We start from the raw sequence: 25543 nt of genomic DNA, 5'->3' as shown, positions 1-25543 counted from the left end.
GGCCTTGAGGATCTGCCCGAAAGTAGAGATCTGTCGGGGCTGTGGCTAGGGTGGGCCCCGTTGTCGGCGAATTGGCATCGGTGGATTGGGCGGTGCCGAGGTATGGTGGCGTTGAACTGCTCGTTGCTGGGTTCAGTTTGTTGTCCTCCGATTAGCACGATTGGATATGTACGGTGGAGAGTTACCCGTAACATTTACATTTGGTCTACTCTCCAACATACTGGTGTGCCGAAATAGTAACTAATTGTCACGTTTTGTTCACGTGACAAACCTTACTAATTGGCTGTGTCTGGTGGTGGGTGGGTTAACAACAAATTTATATTCACGTGAGCTAACCAGAATTTTTTTTTACTATGAATAATATCGGTCGCGAAAGCCTAATTCTACGTGTTAGAGAGAAGGAGAGAGCGAGCATAAGTGGACTGCACGGAGGAGCGGAGCAGAGTTTGTTTTCACAGTGGGCGGTGGCGGGGGGGAGAGGAGGGGGAGGGATTCAGAGTGGGGGTGGCCACACGCAGACGTCACGTGATTTCCGGAAGGCCTGGAGCTCATTTAGATTCATAGATAGACGTTCAGCTGTGCTTGGGATTCAAGTCAAAACTCTGGGGGACCGTGCCGCCGGTGGTGGTGGCGGTGGTGCGCGCACGCCAAAAAAAGGAGGGCCCGGCCACATTCATCATCCACGCAGCGGCATTCCGTGTGGGGTAGCGTCCCGACCCTGGCGCGGCCACTCAGCAGAGGCAATGTGCGACTTGCGCGCCTCATCGATAATATCTCACTGCCGGCATCGTCGACGATATGCCTCGTGACGCATTTTTAAAACTCTTATTTCGGCTGACGTTTCGGGCAATTGTCCTTTAACAGCCGAACTCTTGATGACAAATGCATTGTTTTTGTGTACTTTAAGCGTACAATTCACAGTGTGTCGCGCATATCAGGAGCGCGGGACGGCGCCGTGGTTGGCGCACTGCGCCGCGAACCCATTGACCCCGTGTTTGATTCCAGGCCAAGGCTAATATCGTTGGCGAGCGGGAATGAGTGACGTTCCTCATCTTGCCAAACAGTGATTTTCATTGCTCGCCAGATTTGCTTTTAGGCCTTAGGACCTTTGCTTGGCAACTGACTGCGAGGCGATCCAGCCAATTACATTAGCACCCTGCACATTCCAAGACTGCTCTTTGCACCTGGGGGTCGCATGCAAAGCATTAACACTCTACGGGCGCAGGCGTGATCAATTCCCATGCAATGCCACCACCTGAATTGATTGGGCAATTAAAATAGATTGTTGCCCGCACGACGCGCGCATCCAATCACGTGCGTGCGAATCAGCTATTTACAATTTTCACGCACGTTTATATACAGCGGGTTTGGGAGCAGTGGCACCGTGTTTAGCGCACCGCACTTTTTACCTGAAGGATCATGAGTGCGAGTCCAGGCAATTGCTAATATCAGTGGCGAGTGGTGTCTGAACCAGTCATGGGTCTGTGAAATTGAGACACGGGAAATAGGACCCTTGAATCACAGCCACGTGGCAATGAATAAAGTTGCGGGGTGCGAGCGCCATCGCTGTGTTCCTAATGACACCTGTGGTGTTAACAAGTGAATGCGTGCATTTAGTATTCATGTAGATTATATCTCTGAACAATTTGTAGCCCGAAGGAAATGCAACACGTGTCCAATTGAGCGCATACAATGGACATTTATCACAGAACAAGGCGCCTGTCAGTTTATTTGGCGTCTGTTTGATCCGCAGATGAAATTCAACCGGAGGCTGTGTTCGTTCATCACAGACCTCCTCACCCCGGCGTTGCGCTTCAGACATCCGTGTGGTTGGCTGCGTACAAATGTCGCAGCCTCCTTTTCCCAGGAGCCACTGCGGCGCTGTCGATCCTGCTGCTCACTGGCAAGGCCCGGTCCTTGGCGTATTCCTTTGTTTAGTAACTTTAGTTATTACTCCGCCTGTTTACCCGGGAAAGCCTCGCTTAAGCCTCAATACTCTTTTTTTAAGGAGGGCGATATATTTTATATAGTGTAATGAGTAATTTGCAGCTAAATTTCAGCATTCTGATGTTTAGCCAATAGCAGTCACGTTTTTTTTGCTATGGGAGCAAACCAGCAGGAAACCCATGCAGGACAATGGGAGAACGCGTATGCACTCCACACAGAGTGGAGCATGAGTCTGGAGTTGAACCCAGGGCCTACTTTGTTGTGAGGCACAAGAGTCACCACTGCGCTTCCCGGCCACCCAATTATGGTTTTATTTTATTAACGGATAGGAATTACCCTCTTAATCCCCAATATGATGGATTATAAGTGATAATGGACAAGTGGTTTAATAAGCCTATTGTTGCCTCCGATCGGGTGGCTTATGATTCCTATAAACATATCTAAGCCACGGTCTCCATAATTTCACACGACTCTGACCTTATCGTGCGATGTAAACGAGGGCATTTGCAAATGTGTGGATTAGCACAATTGTCTACGTGTGGTGCGAAAGCAGTTAAATGTAGGTGCGTACGTGAGTGGAAATATCTCACTCGGATTAGGTTTCCCTGCTGCATATCTGGCGGAAACGCGGCACTCCATGTCGTTTTGCACGGCACAGTGACCTATCAGCGGAAGTCATCTTATCTCTAAACTCTGGTTGAACAACGCCGCCGTGTCCTTTGTGACATTGGATTTCCCCCCCCACCCCGTCCAATCGCGAGATGAGCCGATGAGATGAGCAGATGAGATGTCGTGAGATGGGTCGGTGAGATGTTGTGAGATGAGCCAATGAGATGTCGCGAGATGAGCCGATGTCCGTTTGCAAGTCTCCGCATCATCACGTCCGTGAGCACCCCCAGAAGATGACGTTGCAGAACTACTTCTGAAGCCTCTTCGGTTGCCTGTTATGCGCACCTTGTAGCCTAGCCTAGGGGGACTCTGGGGCAGCCATCCCTACACAGCACAAGGTGTACGCAGCACCGGCCTGCAGAGGACTATAATCTGCGAGCAGGCGGCAATGTTGCCTCGTGGTTTTTACAACTACGTAAATTGCGAGTACATTTTCAATGTTGCAGCGTGGCGCTGTCATACATGGTCTAGTCCTTCTCGAAGGACGTCAGGGAAACTACGACGGTTCACTGTGAAGCAGACGGGTGCATATTTTTTTCGTACGGTTAAAACACCCGTGGCAGTATTAACCAGGGCGGCTTCTGGGGCTCGAACCGTGAACCTCTGTAACGTGTGTGGTGAAAGACTTACGGCTCGGCCCAATCAACAGCCACACAGCGTCAACGCCCCCTGAGCGAGCGGTGCCAACGCTTCTTCCCACCTGTTGGGGATTTGATGGCTCGTACGAGCCCGACTCCGCTGATGAGTCCCTGGGTCTTGAGTACCGGTCCAGATTGCTTCTATTGGACACTGGTGGTGCTGAGCCTTTGCACTCTCAGAGGGCCGTGCGGCCGATGGGATGAGTTCGAAATACGTCTCTTCTTTGTGTGGAGCTACAAATGTACAGTGAGGGAAAAAAGTATTTGATCCCCTGCTGATTTTGTACATTTGCCCACTGACAAAGAAATGATCAGTCTATAATTTTAATGGTAGGTTTAATTGAACAGTGAGAGACAGAATAACAATAAAAACAATCTAGAAAAACGCATGTCAAAAATGTTTAAAATTGATTTGCATTTTAATGAGGGAAATAAGTATTTGACCCCCTCTCAATCAGAAAGATTTTGGGCTCCCAGGTGTCTTTTATACAGGTAACGAGCTGAGATTAAGAGCACACTCTTAAAGGGAGTGCTCATAATCTCAGCTTGTTACCTGTATAAAAGACACCTGTCCACAGAAGCAATCAATCAATCAATCAGATTCCAAACCCTCCACCATGGCCAAGACCAAAGAGCTCGCCAAGGATGTCAGGGACAAGATTGTAGACCTACACAAGACTGGAATGGGCTACAAGACCATTGCCAAGCAGCTTGGTGAGAAGGTGACAACAGTTGGTGTGATTATTCGCAAAATGGAAGAAACACAAAAGAACTGTCAATCTCCCTCGGCCTGGGGCTCCATGCAAGATCTCACCTCGTGGAGTTGCAATGATCATGAGAACGGTGAGGAATCAGCCCAGAACTACACGGGAGGATCTTGTCAATTATCTCAAGGCAGCTGGGACAATAGTCACCAAGAAAACAATTGGTAACACACTACGCCGTGAAGGACTGAAATCCTGCAGCGCCCGCAAGGTCCCCCTGCTCAAGAAAGCACATATACATGCCTGTCTGAAGTTTGCCAATGAACATCTGAATAATTCAGAGAACAACTGGGTGAAAGTGTTGTGGTCAGATGAGACCACAATGGAGCTCTTTGGCATCAACTCAACTCGCCGTGTTTGGAGGAGGAGGAATGCTGCCTATGACCCCAAGAACACCATCCCCACCGTCAAACATGGAGGTGGAAACATTATGCTTTGCGGGGTGTTTTTCTGCTAAGGGGACAGGACAACTTCACCGCATCAAAGGGACGATGGACGGGGCCATGTACCGTCAAATCTTGGGTGAGAACCTCCTTCCCTCAGCCAGGGCATTGAAAATGGGCCGTGGATGGGTATTTCAGCATAACAATGACCCAAAACACACGGCCAAGGCAACAAAGGAGTGGCTCAAGAAGAAGTACATTAAGGTCCTGGAGTGGCCTAGCCAGTCTCCAGACCTTAGTCCCATAGAAAATCTGTGGAGGGAGCTGAAGGTTCGAGTTGCTAAACGTCAGCCTCGAAACCTTAATGACTTGGAGAAGATCTGCAAAGAGGAGTGGGACAAAATCCCTCCTGAGATGTGTGCAAACCTGGTGGCCAACTACAAGAAACGTCTGACCTCTGTGATTGCCAACAAGGGTTTTGCCACCAAGTACTAAGTCATGTTTTGCAGAGGGGTCAAATACTTATTTCCCTCGTTAAAATGCAAATCAATTTATAACATTTTTGACATGCGTTTTTCTGGATTTTGTTGTTGTTATTCTGTCTCTCACTGTTCAAATAAACCTACCATTAAAATTATAGACTGATAATTTTTTCGTCAGTGGGCAAACGTACAAAATCATCAGGGGGTCAAATACTTTTTCCCTCACTGTATGCAGGAGGCGTGTGGTCTGTTTCTTTTTTCTTGACGGTTGAGATGACTGTAACACATCGGCTGAGCCGCAATGGAAAACGCCCCTTAATCTCGTAAATACCCTTGAACAGTGACAAGCAGAGATACAAGCCCCAAGTTAGATTTGATCTATTCATTAGGACGTTACTCGATCATAAATATGGATTACACTTTTGCAGCCTGACCATGATGGCAGCGGAATACAAAGTGAAGATGAAGCAAACCATTACCATGCAGCACGGGCGCACAGGCGGATTGACGGGTCCCACAGAGAGGGCCGGCAAGGACTGGGGTCGTGGTCTTTCTGTCGCTGACTCTCCTCGGGTCTCTCCCTGTGTCTCTGTCTCTCTCCCCGTGTCTCTCCGTGCGTCTCTGTCTCTCTCACCGTGTCTCTCCGTGTGTCTCTGTCTCTCTCCCCGTGTCTCTCCGTGTGACTGTCTCTTTCCCCGTGTCTCTCCGTGTGTCTCTGCGTCTCTCCCCGTGTCTCTCCGTGTGTCTCTGCGTCTCTCCCCGTGTCTCTCCGTGTCTCTGTCTCTCTCCCCGTGTCTCTCCGTGTGTCTCTGCGTCTCTCCCTGTGTCTCTCCGTGTGTCTCTGTCTCTCTCCCCATGTCTCTCCGTGTCTCTCCGTGTGTCTCTGCGTCTCTCCCCGTGTCTCTCCGTGTCTCTGTCTCTCTCCCCGTGTCTCTCCGTGTGTCTCTGTCTCTCTCCCCGTGTCTCTCCGTGTGTCTCTGCCTCTCTCCCCGTGTCTCTCCGTGTGTCTCTGCGTCTCTCCCCGTGTCTCTCCGTGTGTCTCTGCGTCTCTCCCCGTGTCTCTCCGTGTGTCTCTGTCTCTCTCCCCATGTCTCTCCGTGTGTCTCCGTGTGTCTCTGTCTCTCTCCCCGTGTCTCTCCGTGTGTCTCTGCCTCTCTCCCCGTGTCTCTCCGTGTGTCTCTGCGTCTCTGCGTCTCTCCCCGTGTCTCTCCGTGTGTCTCTGCGTCTCTCCTCGTGTCTCTCCGTGTGTCTCTGTCTCTCTTCCCATGTCTCTCCGTGTGTCTCTGTCTCTCTCCCCATGTCTCTCCGTGTGTCTCCGTGTGCCTCTGCCTCTCTCCCCGTGTATCTCCGTGTGTCTCTGTCTCTCTCCCCATGTCTCTCCGTGTGTCTCCGTGTGTCTCTGCGTCTCTCCCCGTGTATCTCCGTGTGTCTGTGTCTCTCTCCCCGTGTCTCTCCGTGTGTCTCTGCCTCTCTCCCCGTGTCTCTCCCTGTGTCTCTGCCTCTCTCCCCGTGTCTCTCCGTGTGTCTGTCTCTGTCCCTGTGTCTCTGCCTCTCTCCCCGTGTCTCTCCGTGTGTCTCTGCCTCTCTCCCCGTGTCTCTCCGTGTGTCTCTGCGTCTCTATTTTCTTGTGCCCGCACACAATGTCCGTGCCCCCTTAACCGCTTTGTGTCCTGGGCGGCCACGACGATCTTCCACCCCTCGGAAGCACGAGACACAATAATCACGTGCGTGCGTCGTTGTGGATAGTTCAAGCGACAAAATGAACAAGCACACGAGATGGCTGTAGTAAAGTTCAGGACAGTACCGGTCCCCAGATCTCGGTACAAATGTTATTCCTGCCACCAGAACAAGGATACCAATTCCTGAACTGTCCGGGTCAAAGCTGGACAGCTGGCAATTCTATTGTGAAAAAGAGCTTCATAGCTCATCGGATTCCTCGAGAATAAATGCATATTCTGATTCTCATGATTCTATTGCAGCTGGTGACGTGGTCATCAATGTGCCTCAAGGAGACTGATTTCAATCAGTACGTACTGCCTCCTATGACGCGTTGATCAGAAACCCGGACATCCATGAAAACGAATTCAAGACAAGCTGGAGAGCATGCAGAAAAAAAACACGGAGAGATGCACGCTTGGAATGATATTGATAGGAGAAACAGAACATACGGCAGGTTAATGAAATCATCCAATCGGTTGCGAGAAGTATGCGAGCTTGGTCAGGATGCGTGGTGGCAATATGTTAACTACCTCTCCCGGTTTACAGGAGTTCGTGGGTTAAATCCCGACCCCGGCAGCAGCCTGTTGTATATTTGGAGTTTGTGCGTCTGTCTCACCCCCTGTGGTCGCGTGGATTTCTATCCGGGTCCTCCGGTTTTTCCCTCCACATTTAGAATCAACGTGCATTTAGAATATTTTCCACGCGATAAGCCAATTAATGGGGCTATCATTCGTGATAGCCAGCTCGCTTCTGAAAATAATAAATACAGCTCGGGTCTGTGGCCGATGGTGGAGAACAGCGGCAGCGAAGGAACGGAATGGAACGCCTCCCGGGAGGCGCCGGAGGGACTGTCGGATCGCAGGATCGTGAGATATGGCGACAACTTGGGAAGGTCTTCATCCGGCATTGGACATGTCGTGGTTGACGACGACGACGACGTGGTGGTGGTGGAGTGCCGAGGCGGCGGTCAAGCGGCGTGCCGATGGCGCGGACGCGTACGGACGTCGCGCGGGTGCGGGCCGCCATCTCACGCCCGCCTTCAGAATTTAACAACTCCTCGTTGTGCCGCCCTCAATTTTCCAAACATTTGGCGGGGAGGTGAAAAGTGCCGCCCGAGCTTTTGAAACGGAGCGCGGCACCCCCCCCCACCCCCCGGGCAATGGTGGCTCAAAACAGCGGCTCAGCTGATTGGAACCAGCTAAAGGCTCAATTTTCAATTTTGCACTGAAGGAAAATAGACGTGAACAGCCCACGGAACAACGTGCCTCACATGCGCCATCACGGGTTTTGACAAGGAACCTTTGTCGTTGGTCTGCCCTTGCGGAAACAAACAAGTTCGTCTGTGCTGTGAGTCTGTTTGTTTTGGCTCCCCGAATCATTCGCGAGAGAGGATTGCAGGGCAGCGCTGGAGGGCGCAACGCGATTGTGCTCGGGCTCTAAAGCGGGCGATGCGCCGCAGCCGGTTTACTCTGCACCGCCGGTGAGAGGGCGAGCGAGAGGGAGAGTGGCTCTCCCGTGAAGCAGCGGTTGCTTCTTCTTGAGTGGCCGGGCGACATCTTAGTCCGCCTCTGTCTGACTTTAGCTAGGCGCACTTTAAAGCCGTGTAAAGTGTTAAATACTCGTTGGCAGTAGGTCACAAGATAGACCCAGGTGCTTTTGGTTGACTGACCGAGATGACTGGCAGATGCGCCACCTGTGCTCCCTTACTTTGCCAACTTGCTGCGTGAGCGTCGCTCCTCCACCCTCCATTGTTGCTGGAGGGCGACTGCCTCCAACTGCCCAGCAACATCCTCCACGATCCTCCTCCACACAGGCCGATCTTGACACCGCTAGACAAGTCCATTCAGCTCCACATCCTCCTGTACCGCATTCGTCCATTTCTTCTCTAGCACGTGCCGTGCCCATTTAGCCTCCTCTATCCAGCCAAACCGGAGCTGCTTGGGCATACGGTGGCTGGGCATGTGGGCTGCATGACCCAGACAACGCAGCCTCACCTGCTGGAGGAGCTCGCTGATGAGACTGTGTCCAGATCTTTCAAGGATCTGTATGCTACTCACAATTCAGCCAGGCTAAATCGTAGGCAGGCCAGCCTGAATGTTTCTAAACAGTGTAGATGTTACTTTAAAGGGGTCCACGTTTTGCAAGCATACAAATGGGCGGTCATTACTGTGGTCGAGAAGACCTGGAGCTTTGTATGGAGTGACAGGTCAGGCAGCTTCCACACAGCACTACACAGCGCTACGCAGCACGCACTTGCACACACGCACACACACACTTGATCATTACATTCATACAACTCGCTCATGCCAAAATAAATTCCATAAGTGCCATGTATGTATGTTGAACTTCTTTCGCACTGTACGTAGCTAACCGTGCTAATCGGAGGTGCTGAGGAAGGACAGCAAACTAAACACAAAAAGATGTTCTACAGAAATTAGTTTTAAATCTAAATTTAAAGTGCATAGCTCCAGTGGCGTCCTACTATCGGAAGCAATCAATGATAAATGACTCTATGTTGATTTAAAAATGGTAGTAAGTGATAGTCATTTAGCTCAAACAGCTGAAAATTACACAGATATTTGCTGTTCAGAATAATTCTGCCTAAAGTCTATAAAGTGGAGATTAAAAATGTCCATATTAAAATGAATACCCCCTGTACTACATTTTTATATAATCACAGCATTGTCAGGAGACTGCACAAGCAGACAGAACATTGTTTTGCGTCGGCTGTTGGCTATGATCCTTGATGCATTTTCAGGTCCATCCGGTCTTCTTGTCATTTCATTGGCCGGGTAGCAGGAGACAGACACAAGCCATGGGGACTGACGGCTTCTTAAACATCGAGATAGGTCGCCAAGTCGGTCGTCCTTTGTATATTTCTGAAAATTGAATTTCTTTGCAGACTTTTGCTTCTTCATTGTCGCGTGCTTTTTATTATTCATGTCTCCCTCCTGGCAAGCTGATGTGGCTCGCGTGAGCCACGTCAGCTTGAGAGACGACCTTGGGGGACGCACCGACGAGGTTTCCGGGTCACGGTGAAAGTCGTCTGGAAGAGGTCGTTTGTTTTCTCGTACTTTTCCACAAGTTGTCTTCGTGATGTTTGGAGCTGCCTGTGACTGCTTGAATTTACGAGTCTCGATTGGTGGGGGGTGTGGGGGGACCGACACTAATTGGGTAGTGCACAAAAATATTTTAGACTTGGCAACAACACCGCGTTCATAATTTGTTGTGCGTTCGGGTCACTGCCAGGGCCTGTTTCATCCTGGGGTCGACGGCCTCGTGACTCCTCGTGTTCCGAGCAGATAACAATGAGGCGTGCATTGATTGTGTCGGCTCACCCCGCCAGGAGAAAGTTCCGTTGGGCCCTCGGGGGCAACGTTCGCCCGCCCCCCTATGCCTTGACGGAGCGATTCGCTTTGCGTTGATTTTGTCCCCCCTTCCCAGCATGCATCGCGATGTCACCCGCAGGGGATACCCTTGCCCACCCCACCGGCATGCCTCTCTCCGTTGCGTCTTCTGCCTTCAACCGCAAGGCCTCGCCGCGCCCCATCCCCACTGACAGCTACTCTAGCCTACGGCCATTAGCCGGAGGGGGTGGAAGAGAGAGAGGAATGGAATTGATTGCCGATGGCATTCCGGCCTCTCGTGTGAATAATGAATGCCGTGTGTCTGGCAGTGCCGTGCCATCGTGGTGCTGCGGCCGCACATGGCTTTTTCGCAAGCGGCTTGCGCTCTGTTAAAGGCATACGCGGGCAAACCGTGTGAAAATGTACTTTTATTTTGATTTCTGTAATACAGCAGCGGCATATTACCATTTTAAGAGTGTATGGTTATACACTCCTAAAATGTGTTTTTTTATTTCTTTGAAGAAAAATGGGCGACATCGATATTTTATACCCGACGAGTATCCGTGTGTGTGTTGGTGTGTGCGGTGATTTTTGGCGCCCGTTGGGGCAAAGGGCAAACAACGGAGGGCATAAGAGCGCCAGGTGGCTAAAGTTGGCACAGTAGGGGGTACAGCTGGTGCATCAACCGGTCAACTCAGTCAGCCAACCCATGGCACTCTCTGGGTCTGTCCCTAGACCTCCAGTCAGCGAGCCTTCCACACTTCACGTGGTCGCCTCAAAGTGCACCTGGCCTGGCACAGGCACCGTGGTGACTTCACCGTCACTTAGTGGCAAATGGCGGGCATTGGTATTGGTGCTTTTTGGAAAACTTGTTTTGATGAAAGGCGGCGGAATTGCAGGGTGCCTGACAATGAACGTTTTCAATCGGTGCGTATATTTCCAGCTGTGGCACGAATGAGAAACGGTTGCACTTGTGGCAGAGAGGGCGCCACGTGGACTTGAGAAAAGAACACAAGTGGGACACCGCGTTGAAGTGGAGCGAGCGCGATTGGGCAGGACACGGCGTTGACCGTTGAAGGGAAGAGAGCGAAGTTTGGGCAGGGCGCGTTACTCGGGTGGATTGCTCACGGTGCGCGAGAGGGCACACGCGTGAGAGGATGCCCGCCACTGGGGACGACGGAGCAATGGGGGGGGGGGGTCCTGTTTCACGTGCAGGAAGCGTGGTGGACCGTGGCAATCGCATGCGGAGAGGCGACGACGCGGAAAGGCCTTCGTCCAGCCGTGCATAGACGACGGCCGTCGATGCTGCTGATGCGGATATTACATTTGCAGCTACGTTGTCGAATTTGGAATTCACTCCTTAAAAGGAAAAAAAAACGAAGTCAACGCCTGAATGTCATTAAATAGGTACCTAAGCATTGCTTTTATTCAAGGCTTTGCTCACACTCTTCACCACTATCACCACCACTATCACCGCCACATAGCTTTGGGTCTTCTGGTCCCTTGGCCACTAACCTCTGAGTGCTGCTGCACTGCAGTCCCGGTCTCCTGACCTCCTCCTCCACCCTACACACGCGTCCCACCCATTACTACCTCCAAGTTACCTACCCTATCCTCCTCCACCCTGCACACGAGTCCCACCCATCACTACCTCCAAGTTCCCTACCCTATCCTCCTCCACCCTTCACACGAGTCCCACCCATCACTACCTCCAAGTTACCTACCCTATCCTCCACCCTGCACACGAGTCCCACCCATCACTACCTCCAAGTTCCCTACCCTATCCTCCTCCACCCTGCACACGAGTTCCACCCATCTCAACCTCTTCTGCTTCATGATTTACATCCACAGCACTCTCCTGCCGTGTTCTATTCTGAACTTCCAAGTGGTTTACCCCATTCTGCCACGAAATTCCCACCATCCTCTGCATGCACCTGCGCTCAAATGCCAGCTCTTTGACCCGTGCAGTGACACAGATATTTCTCTTGCCTCAAACTCCCATCTCTGAACACTAAAGTTGACCTCCCTGATGAAACACCAAATGTCGAAACCATTCCAGAGTATGCTTGTGTTGAATCAGTGCCGCTGAAGACAAGCACTCCCAGAAGGCCGTTTGATCGATGGGATGTGCCAGAAATACTTTTCTATTTTTTTACGTGGAGAGACAGATACGTGACGGATGCGAATTGTGAGTTTATATATCATACCTCTGCTCTCTGGTCTCCCAAAGTGGTTTATAGAGAGTCCATCAAACAACTCGCTGTGACAGCGGCACGCCACCGCAGCCTCCTCGCGAGCGACGCCGCTTTACGTCACGTTACGTCACGTTATCTATCCCTGGCAGAGAAAGCGGCTTGCGTGGCAAGCAGACTGGAGCGAGCTTTTGTAACTCGCCCACTCACCCCGATCGTCTGCCGTGACGCCAGTGGTCCTCAATCGCCGTGCGGCACCCTCGGCGCCGGTTCACCCCGGTGCTCATCAGCGCTGGTGGTGGTGGTGGCAGCTGATGTGTGGCTTCATTCGTTCTTCAACTGTCCCCCGTCTAAGTTTTTTTGAAGCTCGGTTTTAACAAAGGAGGAATTGACGGCAGCGTCCACGCAAGCGACACGTTCATAACAAAAAAAGTCGACTTGTAAATGCGTTCGTATTTTCCTGTCCGGTTCTAAAAAATGTTGGGGGATTTATTTCCAACCTTTTTTTACTCCTGATACGTTTTAATTAAATCACCGACTCGCTGGGTTTTTTTGTTGGTTTGACGAAAGCGTTTTATTTGTAACACGGCGAGCCCGTGCCGCGTTACCCGGTGGTAACCTTCACTTGAAGTTGTTCTACGGTTGAAATGCCTAACGAGGAATTCCCTTCAATTCGATATCTTCCAAAATAATGTCATATTTATTTGTGAAACACACTGCCTCACGGAATTTTTTTTACATTAATAATGATTTCTCCTGTTTTTATTTTTTCTTTTGACTGAATTGCATGAGACAAAAAAACTGAATTCAATTATCGTTTATCATTCCAGAATGAATATAACCATTCTAGTCCTTGACCTTTTCCCTCATCCTTTTTTACGAATCGAACAATGAATGTCACGGATCTCAATGCGTGTGGGGGGCCCTGCGTACTGCGCGACACGCGCCTGCTTGTTAGTGTATTCTCTTACGCCCGAACACCCCTATGCCTGTACAAAAGTACATTCGTACGCCCGTAAGCTCGTACGCTCGTACGTCCGTACGCCGAGGACGGCCTCACCAAGTCCTGCCAAGTTTTTTCGCACTAGGGGGGAGATGTCACCGCTGTGTGGTTGTCCCAGTTGAGTAATTTAGCAGGTAGTTTTTCAGCGTTGTTGCCTTTGTTCCGGTCCAGTGACCCATCATGGTGTTTATCTGCATGGCAGAGCATGGCATTGACGGCCTAACAAGGCCCACTCGGATGGTGAGCCCAATCATTAATTAATCGATTTCCTCTAACGATTATCGATTCGATTACACAACTAATTGTATAACACGAAAACACTTTCGTTGGATGCATTTTTTTCCCCCCTCGTGTGTCGCCGGACGGGAGGTGACGACCAGGGCTCGGTGACGGCATCGGCCGCGTCACGTCGGGCACGGCCTGTCCCCGGGGTGTGGTTTCCCACCTTCGCGAGGCCGCCCCGATCTATCTTACATGGGCCGGAATAATCGGTTGTAAAAAAACAACGCAACTGTTACAATTTGTAGATGGACGTAATGAATGATCTCCTAACAGGATGCACGGCTGTGCATCGATGCCTCTGAGGCCTCCTGGGGCAACCGACGTGTGCGCGTGGAGCAGCCGCTTTTTTTTATTCGGTAAAATTTTAATCGCAGCAACAGCCAGAGGCTTGGTGTGGCTGGAACGCATCGTCCGTACACCTCCATTTAAGGACCGAAGCATGAGGATGAATTCTTCACAATTCTAAGGCTGGTTGTTTTAACTACTGGCAAAATGTCACGGTACTCGAATGATAAATGTTGGAGGTTCAGTCTCCAACACACCGGTGTACAGTCTGTTTACATGACAAACCTTAACGACACATTTATATTTACACGATCTAACCTAAAAAAAAACCTCATATCTATACACCGCGTATAAAGTGGGCATTCATATTTATTAAAACCCCCGTGTGCCAAGTGGTTATAGCCTTATCTAAGTAGTGTCCACAGTAATATCCTGCATGCATTAATATCAGACTCAGAATCTTTAGTTAGACTGGAGAAATCCGATGAGCTATGAAGCTCTTTTTCACAGATGTCCAGCAAGGGGCACGGGGTAAGAACGTTACAACAATAAAAAAACGATATGAGTGCCAAGTGTATGAAAGGTAATCAAATCACTGAAAATAATTTGATGCATTTTATAAGTTCAAATTCCAAGCTTCGCCGGTAATTACAACAACCAGCATCATCAGGTGACAACCAGAATTAGGAAAGGCAGCAAAATAACAGCAAAGACAGTCCAGGACCACAGCAAGACAACAACAACACACAGTCCTTCAATAAAAATTGCACTTTAACATTGATGTTACCCACCCTCGCCCCTACCCCCTCCCACCGGTGGCCACTGCAAGAGCGAGTTCTCTCTCTCTGTGTCTCAGTCTTTGTGATGGAACAGGCGCAATCGACCGGCTCGTTCACACGCGGGATCTCGGAAGCTAAGCCTGGTTCGTGGTTGGTTGAACGGCCACCAATTTATAACAGATGTTATAGCCTGCGGCGAGGCTACATGGTCATAAGCGATCTAACGTTTATGCTTCCGCCTTCACCAATCCACGGTGAATAGCACGGCGAAGTATGGTAACACAACCCCCGTGCCGACACGGTGTGTGTGGGGAGACCTTGTCCAGCAGCGGACTGACAAAAAGGCTGAACACTCTCGTTAGAAACAAGTGCTGTGACCAGGTGTATTGTACATATCACCACGTGTATCCTTTGTTATAGACATTGGCCAGGTATATTATAGAATTGGTTAAATATGCACGATGCATGGTGGTAAATCGGAACGTGACCCTGATGATCCATTACAGCCCCGGTCCAAACAAGGTCAAAGTGTCCATTGGGTGCGTCTCACCTCTCTTGATGGTTCCGAGCCAGTGAGGGAAATTCCACAACGCCATGGTGAGGGCCAGTATCATTGTCATCCCATTTTTCGAATCGATCAATAATTTCAGGCATTCTGGCCACTTTAACGAATCTACGCAGTTCATCAATGTGATGTTAATGCCACTGTGAGAAATGGAAACGAGATAATAATAATAAAAATCTCGTGTTTTAGACGTTTTGGGAAGTGTAGGGTGGATTTCATATAAAGAGGCTTGTCCCCACAATCAGAATGTGGCTACTGGGCAGAGCACAATCCCATGGGCGTGTGAGCAAGGAAGCACGGTGACTTGACTTCATAATCGTGAGTTAATGAGCACAAACAAACATGGCGGCCCCGTGTTGGTCCTTAAGTGGGAAAAAAAACCACAGCGACGTCGCTCCCTGCTGGCAGAGCGGAGCCACACGCATGCCTCATGAGTCGCGTAGGGATGCCTTCCACTGGCGGTCCCCTAGGCTACACCGCCGCGGGGCGAGGGGGGAACGGTCGAGATGAGGTGTGATGTTGCCCGGCGCTCTGAGATGCTGAGGCATTTACAGTGATGGAAAAAAGTATATGATCCCCTGCTGATTTTGTACGTTTGGTCACTGACAAAGAAATGATCAGTCTATAATTTTAATGGTAGGTTTATTTGAACAGTGAGAGACAGAATAACAACAACAAAATCCAGAAAAACGCATGTCAAAAATGTTATCAATTGATTCGCATTTTAATGAGGGAAATAAGTATTTGACCCCTCTGCAAAACATGACTTAGTACTTGGTGACAAAACCCTTGTTGGCAATCACAGAGGTCAGACGTTTCTTGTAGTTGGCCACCAGGTTTGCACACATCTCAGGAGGGATTTTGTCCCACTCCTCTTTGCAGATCTTCTCCAAGTCATTAAGGTTTCGAGGCTGACGTTTGGCAATTCGAACCTTCAGCTCCCTCCACAGATTTTCTATGGGATTAAGGTCTGGAGACTGGATAGGCCACTTCAGGACCTTAATGTGCTTCTTGTTGAGCCACTCCTTTGTTGCCTTGGCCGTGTGTTTTGGGTCATTGTCATGCTGGAAAACCCATCCACGACCCATTCTCAATGCCTTGGCTGAGGGAAGGAGGTTCTCACCCAAGATTTGACGGTACATGGCGTCGTCCATCGTCCCTTTGATGCGGTGAAGTTGTCCTGTCCCCTTAGCAGAAAAACACCCCGCAAAGCATAATGTTTCCACCTCCATGTTTGACGGTGGGGATGGTGTTCTTGGGGTCATAGGCAGCATTCCTCCTCCTCCAAACACGGCGAGTTGAGTTGATGCCAAAGAGCTCCATTTTGGTCTCATCTGACCACAACACTTTCACCCAGTTGTCCTCTGAATCATTCAGATGTTCATTGGCAAACTTCAGACGGGCATGTATATGTGCTTTATTGAGCAGGGGAACCTTGCGGGCGCTGCAGGATTTCAGTCCTTCACGGCGTAGTGTGTTACCAATTGTTTTCTTGGTGACTATGGTCCCAGCTGCCTTGAGATCATTGACAAGATCCTCCCGTGTAGTTCTGGGCTGATTCCTCACCGTTCTCATGATTATTGCAACTCCACGAGGTGAGATCTTGCATGGAGCCCCAGGCGGAGGGAGATTGACAGTTATTTTGTGTTTCTTCCATTTGCGAATAATCGCACCAACTGTTGTCACCTTCTCACCAAGCTGCTTGGCAATGGTCTTGTAGCCCATTCCAGCCTTTTGTAGGTCTACAATCTTGTCCCTGACATCCTTGGAGAGCTCTTTGGTCTTGGCCATGGTGGAGAGTTTGGAATCTGATTGATTGATTGATTGCTTCTGTGGACAGGTGTCTTTTATACAGGTAACAAGCTGAGATTAGGAGCACTCCCTTTAAGAGTGTGCTCCTAATCTCAGCTCGTTACCTGTATAAAAGACACCTGGGAGCCAGAAATCTTTCTGATTGAGAGGGGGTCAAATACTTATTTCCCTCATTAAAATGCAAATCAATTTATAACATTTTTGACATGCGTTTTTCTGGATTTTGTTGTTGTTATTCTGTCTGTCACTGTTCAATTAAACCTACCATTAAAATTATAGACTGATCATTTTTTTGTCAGTGGGCAAACGTGTAAAATCAGCAGGGGATCAAATACTTTTTTCCCTCACTGTAAGCCTTGCGCCCTGTGAATACAAACCCTTACATTGCGTTTTCTCTGCACGCCCTGAACAATGTCTGATCGACTGGTTTGTTATTTTCCAGCAGCTGGAGGGAGAGGATGAACCCGCAGCTCACTCGCCAATCTGCCTCACGTTCTGCAGCAGCAGTGGCAGCAGAAGCAGCAGCATCGCCATCCCACATTTAGTCACCTCCGGTTTGGCACAGCCCCCGTGTCTCCCAGAGCACTACCTCCGTGTTGACGAGTCTCTGTAGGACGCAGAAAGCCAGGAAGTGACCTCCAATTGAACAGCAGCGGCGTTACCTCCACCGGCACCGGCGCCGAATCGGCATTCTCGTCGCGTGACATTTCGAGTTTGGACGAGCGAGCGGAGGAGAGCGGCATGGGCTGCACGCTCCACGGGAGAGGTCCGCATTGATTGGACGGCAGCCATCGCCACGCTGCTGCGCCATCGCGGGTCCCCGTAGTGAACGAGCCGCCTCGCGGCTGCCTCGCTCCGCACCGCTGCAGCAGCTGCAGCGGCTGCAGCGCGACCGGGTACCGGCCCCACAACACAGAAAGACTACGGCGGCGGCCCTCGGCTCGCCCAGGTTTCTTCACCCCATGGGCAGCGTCGTACCGGTGTCTTCCTCATTCAGAACAACGGGTTTATGTACATTTTATGGATGATTTGAAGATGGACAAAAGGAGGTAAGGACATAAGAATTAAAACTTAGACCGGGCATTTGAGCAAACAGAACTAAAATCTTGACTTAAAGCTTTCGTGACTGCAGGAATTCATATTCTTTGGGTCTTTTGGTAAAGTCACATAGATAGGTTTGTTATTTTCTTTGAACCTATCTACGTGACTTTACAGACAGAAAGAGCCGTTTTTTAAAATACAGATTCTGAAGGTGTGCGGTGAGTGGCCGTGGTACGAATCCTAACGCTGGGGCGTGAGATCCCCGGGGCGAAGTCGACGGAGTCGAGGCATTTGGGCGGCCCGGCCGAGGAGCGGAGACAACGAGGAGAGTGATTGGCGGGTGGGAGAGAGAGGAGGATCGCGAGGCGCCTTTGGATTCGGTCGCCTTCGAGCACCTTCATCAGAAACGGCGACAAAGTTCACCTAGACGCCTTGAAACAGGGACGGATATAGAGGGGGGGGGGGGGGGGGTTGCGGACGAGGAGGACTGAGGAGCCCGCGGAACGCCACACGAGGAGCGGCCGTGACGGACGTGCGCAGCCATGTCCGGCGAGGAGGAGACCGTGGACCTGAGCTTCCTCACCGAGATGGAGAAGGAATCCATCCTGGGCGTGCTGCAGAGGGACAAGACGCTGAGGGAGATGGAGGCGCAGAGGGTTCGGTGAGTCGACCTGATTTGCGTGATTCGCTGAGATCGTCGTTGTGTGCTCGCGTTTTTTTTTTTCCGTTTCATTAAAATAGTTAATCTGGAACGTCCCTTGAGATGAACTTCCCGTTTACCAGAGGCGTCCAGAGAGCACCGGGGTACCCTCAGAGCCCTGTGATCGTGACCGCCAAAGCACATGCAGGGCATCCAGTTTTGATATGCCTGGGAAGCCATCACGGTAGAGCCACACAGCGGTAGAGCCACGGCGGTCACCGTGCTCACGCAGGTCGTCATCGGGCTTGTGGAGCTACGTGGCGGGTAGCAGAGGGCAGTGCAGGAAAAATGCGTTGCTGTACTGTGCTCCAACATCTACGCTTCCTGCCTTTAGCCACCGGCATTGGCCAGCGCGGAGGGGCGTGGTTAAATAATTCCCAGGGGCCCGCACGGCATGAGGGGAGCGCTTTGTAAGCGGCCCACGAGGGAGCTGTCCACACTCGGGGGGCGCCCCTATCACGTCCACGAATTGATTCTTGTTGTCTCATTTGCTCCATGCATTTCCCCGTTTCTGCCATTAGCCGAGAGGCAGCATTTGCATATAATAATTTCGTATAAACTGTTAATGATCGTTTCTCATTCTGACGCTTGTGAGCATAACACGGTCAATTTGTTTTGCTGATGGGGAAACGTTTTTGCATTGCCTCTGCCAGTCCAAGTCCCAGAGCAGAAAGCAGCATCAAAGCGTTTAAGTGATAAACATTTCTCGGTGTGACCGAAAAATAAAACCCCTTAAATTTTTAACGGCGCTTTAAACCCGCTCCGCACATTTGCAAGGGCTCTCTCCTCACATGAAGAGCAATTCACTATTATTGACCATCTCGAGGTGTCCAGGCGGCTGCGGTGTTGCCACCTCACGTGGCACTCACTCGAGAAATTCCTGCTCTGAGGCCTTGTGGCGTGATCCTCTCTCTCCATATTAATGATGTCTCTCTTCCCATTTTCACAGATTGGAAAAGCCGCAATCACCCGACGGAGCATAAAACTAACACTCAAGGGACACGCCGCACAACAATAACGATGATTATAATAATCGTATATATTTTTGCAGCGAGGCGTAATAACAAGCGTCGCTTCACAGACACACGGACCGGATACCTCTGCGGTGTAGAATGGAGACTTTGACCATCCCCAAATACGAATCTCTTGAGAATGCTGCTGCGCTAGCTTGAGACACGAACCCACCGTGTTGCCGACGCTCCATCCGCTCCGCGGCTCCATCTCCGCACGACCCACTTACCCCGCCCCCCCAACCCACAGCTTGGTGCCCATCGCTCTCACCCCCTGCGCCGCTCATCGCGACGCGTCCCGCTCGGCCACGGGCGGGCCCCGGGTGCCACGGCGGTCTCCGTGACCGCCGCCCGCGTCCTCGGACCCGTCCGGTGCCGTTCTCTCAGAGCCGTGCCACGTGAGGCTGTCGGTGCAGCGGCCCTCCCCCCGCTCGAAGCATCCGCGGCACCGCGCGGCTCGTCGAGAGCTCTTAAACCGCAGGGGAGCGTGTGTTCCACCGGTTGAATCAGGACCGCCGCAGTGGCGAGGTGTTAGCTAGCTCACCTGGTATGCAGGAGGAGGGAGTGGCTTCGATCCCGACCCTGACGCTTGCTGTAGATTTGGAGTTTGCGTGTCTCTCTCCCTGTGGTCGCGTGGATTTTTCTCCGGGTCCTCCGGTTTCTCTCCTCTACATTTAGAAACAACATCACACGTAAATTTCCACTTCGTTAGGCTCTCATTTGTGGCCAGGTCGTTTCTGAAAAAGAGCTGTATAGCTCAGCGGTCCTTACCTGGTAAAAATATATATTAATAATAAAGATTAAAAAAATTAAAACGTAGCACGGTTTCACCCTGGTCTTGCACTCCTCCCACCTTTTCCCGTCCACTCTGACCGGCGTGGTGAACCGTGGTGAACATATCCCGCAGAAGTCGCTCGGTCCTTGTTACGGAGCGGATGGACCAGCGGCGCGTCGTACGTGCGCCCCGGCCTAGTTAGGATGCTCACGTGTGGCGCGGTTCACGACGATCAGCTGTGACGGCCGCCCTCAGAGTACAACCTTCGTCAGCCGCCCTCGCAGCGTTAACAATGAGCAAGGGGGGCGGTGACGCGGCTCAGCGGTGGCCCAGAGCTCTCCGCTTGTCACAGACGTTCGCAGTTTGCATCCGGCAGGCCGCGCCTGGTTATTACTACGGCGGTGGGCACGGCGGTATCAACCGTGAAGTACCACGCCGTTGTGTGTGCTGGCGTCAAGATCCGTATTGGCCAAGTACTAGGATTTACACCGCCAGTTACTCAATTTGGGATCACACAGCGATATTGTCCCCAACTGCAAAACTCCTGCGGGCTGCGTGTGTGAGACACTGCGACCTCGTGACGATAGCCCCGCGCTATTACTGTATCGTCCTATCAGCTTGTCAGGGAATGGCCTCGGCAGATGAATGAGTGAAACACTTTTGCGGTAGATTGTACGCGGAAACAAAGTATCCATTCTGAACCTTCGCAGCAAGCAGTGCATCACCCCGCGTTAAGCAACGGAAATTGCGGAAGGCGATATCCAGCACCCCCAGAATCCACACATTCGGGGGCGCTGGACTTTCTCAGAGAGCCCTGCTCCACGTGAAATGTTCATTACACGGCAGTTCCCCAAATAATATTCATCTCTTGCAGCTGGAACATAGCTACTTCAAGTGAAATCCCGAGTCCATACAACGGGGTCATTGGTGATGGAGCCGCGACCATCAACTCGCCGCACTTGGGAACACAGTTAGTTGAAGGTCGTGCCACGGGCCGGAGGCCACGTTCAATCCCAGGATTGTGGATCGCTACCCTGACGCGCTTTAATAAAAAAACAAATAGTTGCTGACCACAGGCCAAAAATTGTCGAGCGGCCGGCAACGAGCAACACTGAGCCACGTCGTCCCCCTGCGCTCCCCTCCCTCCCTGCTCTCGCTCGCTCGCGATCCCAGGCGGCTGCGTCGCGAGCTCGAGCGCCTGCGCGAGAAGGGAGCGGCCCGGGGTCAGGGCCGCGGCCAGCAGGCCCTGGTGGCTGTGCAGTCCGCTGGCGAGGGCGTCCCCGACGGGAGCTGCGCGCGATGCCTGCAGCCCTTGGGCTGGGCCTGGCTGGCCGGTGGGGACCTGTGCCCCGCGTGCCTGCAGCGCGTGTGCCGCGCGTGCCGGGTGCCCGCCAAGGGGGGGGGCGGCAGTGCGCGCGCGGGAGGCGGCGAGTGGCAGTGCGAGGCATGCCACCGTGAGGCGTAAGCAGCCGGAGGCCCCCACTTTACCCCTCTCCTCTCTGTCGTGACGTGGCTGTACTGCTAATCCCAGCATGCTCCGCGTGTTGTGACGTCTTCCAGCATGCACCGCGTGACGTGGCTGTACTGCTAGTCGCAGCATTCAACGCATCTTGTGACGTCTCCCAGCATACACCACGTGACGTGGCTGTACTGCTAGTCGCAGCATACGCCGCATGTTGTGATGTCTCCCAGCATGCACCACGTTTCGTGTCATGGCTGTAGTGCGGGCTCCCAGCATGCACTGCGTGTCGTGATGTGGCTATACTGCTAGTCCCAGCATGCACCGCGTGTTGTGACGTGGCTTTATTGCTAGTCTCAGCATGCAGCGTGTGTTGTGACGTGGCTGTAGTGCCGGCTCCCAGCATGCACCGCATTATTGTGATGTGCGTGTACTGCCGGTTCTGAGCATTTATTGCGTGTTGTTACGTGACTGTAGTGCTGGCTCCGAACATGCACAGTGTGTTAACATAGCTGTAGCGCTAGTCCCAGCATGCACCACATGTTTTAACATGGCTGTAATTCTAGCTCCCAGCATGCACTGCTTTTTTGTGACATGGCTGTCGTGCGGGTTCCCAGCAAGCACCGCGTGTTGTGACGCGGCTGTACTGCTAGTCCCAGCATGCACCGCGTGTTGTGACGTGGATGTAGTGCTGGCTCCCAGCATGCACCGCGTGTTGTGACGTGGCTGTACTGCTAGTCCCAGCATGCACCGCGTGTTGTGACGTGGATGTAGTGCTGGCTCCCAGCATGCACCGCGTGTTGTGACGCGGCTGTACTGCTAGTCCCAGCATGCACCGCGTGTCGTGACGTGGATGTAGTGTTAGTTCCAGGTTGCTTGTGTTGAACCAATGCTGCTGAAATGCTGCGCACCCAAAAGGCTGTGTGGCTGATGGGATGTGTATGAAAATACTTTTTCATTTGTAGAGAGACAGATATGGGAAGTAGGCGTGTTTGTGAGCTCATTCATCTAGTTCATCAGAATGGTCTGGGTCGATTATTACCTCTGTTTAGCACGGTTGGCTATGTACGGTGAAAAATAATATTGAAACTGGATCTTGCAAAATCACTAAATCTGAATTCGAATCTAAACAGAGTGGGCCTCGTGCCACACTTTCTAGAATACCAGTTTTCCTGTAATGTAATCACACTCAGTGGTGGGAACCTGATGGTAGTGGTGGTGCCCGCCGTGGAACCTCTCCTTGCTGTGGGGTCACGCTCACTGCCTTTTAGAGTATTTGGCTTCTATAAATTGATACGCCACTTTGTTGGACTATCATTTTTGATAGCCGGGTTGCTTCTGCGTTTCACAACGTACACAAACCCGTAGGCTTTCACGACCAATATCCAATTAGTAATGTTTTTCATGTTAAAAAAACGTGCCAATTAGTTACTACTTGAGCACACCGGTGTGTTAGAGAGTAAACGCCCTACATAAAAATTCGAGTACTGTGACATTCCATTGGTGATTACAACCAGCTTCAGAATCTTGACTTAAAACTTTCGTGACTGCAGGAATTCATTTTCTTGGGTCTTTTGGTAAAGTCACGTAGATAGGTTCAAAGAAAATAATAAATAACTACGACATTTCAATCGCAACACAAGCAACCATCATCAGGAAAAAAAGCGGGAAAGCTGCTGAGGCAGGATATTTTAAAGGTTTGAAATGGGTGTAGCCCAAGGGTCATAAGCGAAGTGGGCGGGGCTAGTGATGTTAAAGTGAGAAACTTGCATGTCAATGTAAGATCGCAGAGCCACTGCCACATCGAGGAAAACGAGCAACGGTGGCTGTGTTAGTGAGACATTTAACCTGTTAATGTAAAGCCAGAGATTCTAAAATAACTACTAACATCGGAAGGTAGGATGGAAACATCACAAGCCAGTTATGACTTAAACTGGTTAATAACGTCCTTCCAATGATTGCTCAGTTTGTACCCATCTTATCGGTTGAAATTGTGTCTATATATATGGATGGCTTCATGAACGAATCTTTGTTGCTAGCCAGTGGGCTTGCAAAGTACCTTTGTTTTACAGAAATCAATTTCGCGTGAGCCCACCGCATTAAAACAATGATCAGCCACGCCCCGAGGTATTGGTCCTACCGTGTTTCAGATCTGCCTTATGTTCACGAACACGGTCCAAGACATGTCGCTTAGTTTCCCCAATGTAACTACTGCTGCAGACACAGCTTAGTTTGTAGACGCCGGGGTGTTGCATATCAGGGGTCACATCCTTCACAGATGGGATCAGATCACGAATTTTATGTACAGTGAGGGAAAAAAGGATATGATCCCCTGCTGATTTTGTACGTTTGCCCACTGACAAAGAAATGATCAGTCTATAATTTTAATGGTAGGTTTATTTGAACAGTGAGAGACAGAATAACAACAAAAAAATCCAGAAAAACGCATGTCAAAAATGTTATAAATTGATTTGCATTTTAACGAGGGAAATAAGTATTTGACCCCCTCTCAATCAGAAAGATTTCTGGCTCCCAGGTGTCTTCTATACAGGTAACGAGCTGAGATTAGGAGCACACTCTTAAAGGGAGTGATCCAAATCTCAGGTTGTTTATGTACATTGAGGGAAATAAGTATTTGACCCCTCTGCAAAACATGACTTAGTACTTGGTGGCAAAACCCTTGTTGGCAATCACAGAGGTCAGACGTTTCTTGTAGTTGGCCACCAGGTTTGCACACATCTCAGGAGGGATTTTGTCCCACTCCTCTTTGCAGATCTTCTCCAAGTCATTAAGGTTTCGAGGCTGACGTTTGGCAACTCGAACCTTCAGCTCCCTCCACAGATTTTCTATGGAATTAAGGTCTGGAGACTGGCTAGGCCACTGCAGGACCTTAATGTGCTTCTTGTTGAGCCACTCCTTTGTTGCCTTGGCCATGTGTTTTGGGTCATTGTCATGCTGGAAAACCCATCCACGACCCATTTTCAATGCCCTGGCTGAGGGAAGGAGGTGAAGTTGTCCTGTCCCTTTAGCAGAAAAACAACCCCAAAGCATAATGTTTCCACCTCCATGCTTGACGGTGGGGATGGTGTTCTTGGGGTCATAGGCAGCATTCCTCCTCCTCCAAACACGGCGAGTTGAGTTGATGCCAAAGAGCTCCATTTTGGTCTCATCTAAACACAACACTTCCACCCAGTTGTCCTCTGAATCATTCAGATGTCCATTGGCAAACTTCAGACCGGCATGTATATGTGCTTTCTTGAGCAGGGGGACCTTGCGGGCGCTGCAGGATTTCAGTCCTTCACGGCGTAGTGTGTTACCAATTGTTTTCTTGGTGACTATGGTCCCAGCTGCCTTGAGATCATTGACAAGATCCTCCCGTGTAGTTATGGGCTGATTCCTCACCGTTCTCATGATCATTGCAACTCCACGAGGTGAGATCTTGCATGGAACCCCAGGCCGAGGGAGATTGACAGTTATTTTGTGTTTCTTCCATTTGCGAATAATCGCACCAACTGTTGTCACCTTCTCACCAAGCTGCTTGGCAATGGTCTTGTAGCCCATTCCAGCCTTGTGTAGGTCTACAATCTTGTCCCTGACATCCTTGGAGAGCTCTTTGGTCTTGGCCATGGTGGAGAGTTTGGAATCTGATTGATTGCTTCTGTGGACAGGTGTCTTTTATACAGGTAACAAG

General features: G+C 50.8%; 1 protein-coding gene across 8 annotated transcripts in view; it reads left to right on the top strand.

Annotated features, from left to right (window-relative positions):
* LOC116953007 (synaptotagmin-like protein 5) overlaps positions 1–25543 on the top strand; it is a 95510-nt gene that overhangs the window by 28582 nt on the left and 41385 nt on the right. For 5 of the 8 annotated variants that reach the window (XM_032972811.2, XM_032972810.2, XM_032972807.2 and 2 more), the window contains exons 2-3: positions 17310–18569; positions 21567–21854. In XM_032972811.2, the coding sequence (XP_032828702.2) occupies positions 18451–18569; positions 21567–21854 (407 nt within the window). In that variant the 5' untranslated portion in view covers positions 17310–18450. The remainder of the gene's footprint in view (positions 1–17309; positions 18570–21566; positions 21855–25543) is intronic. The other 3 variants (XM_032972813.2, XM_032972812.2, XM_032972809.2) reach the window with 2 other exon arrangements.

Source organism: Petromyzon marinus, chromosome 49 (genome assembly GCF_048934315.1).
Source record: "Petromyzon marinus isolate PM22_M1 ecotype Great Lakes invasive population chromosome 49, UKy_Petmar_22M1.pri1.0, whole genome shotgun sequence".
Lineage (NCBI taxonomy): Eukaryota > Metazoa > Chordata > Hyperoartia > Petromyzontiformes > Petromyzontidae > Petromyzon > Petromyzon marinus.
The sequence above is the reverse complement of the archived record's forward strand: the minus strand, read 5'-3'. Positions and strand labels throughout refer to the sequence as shown.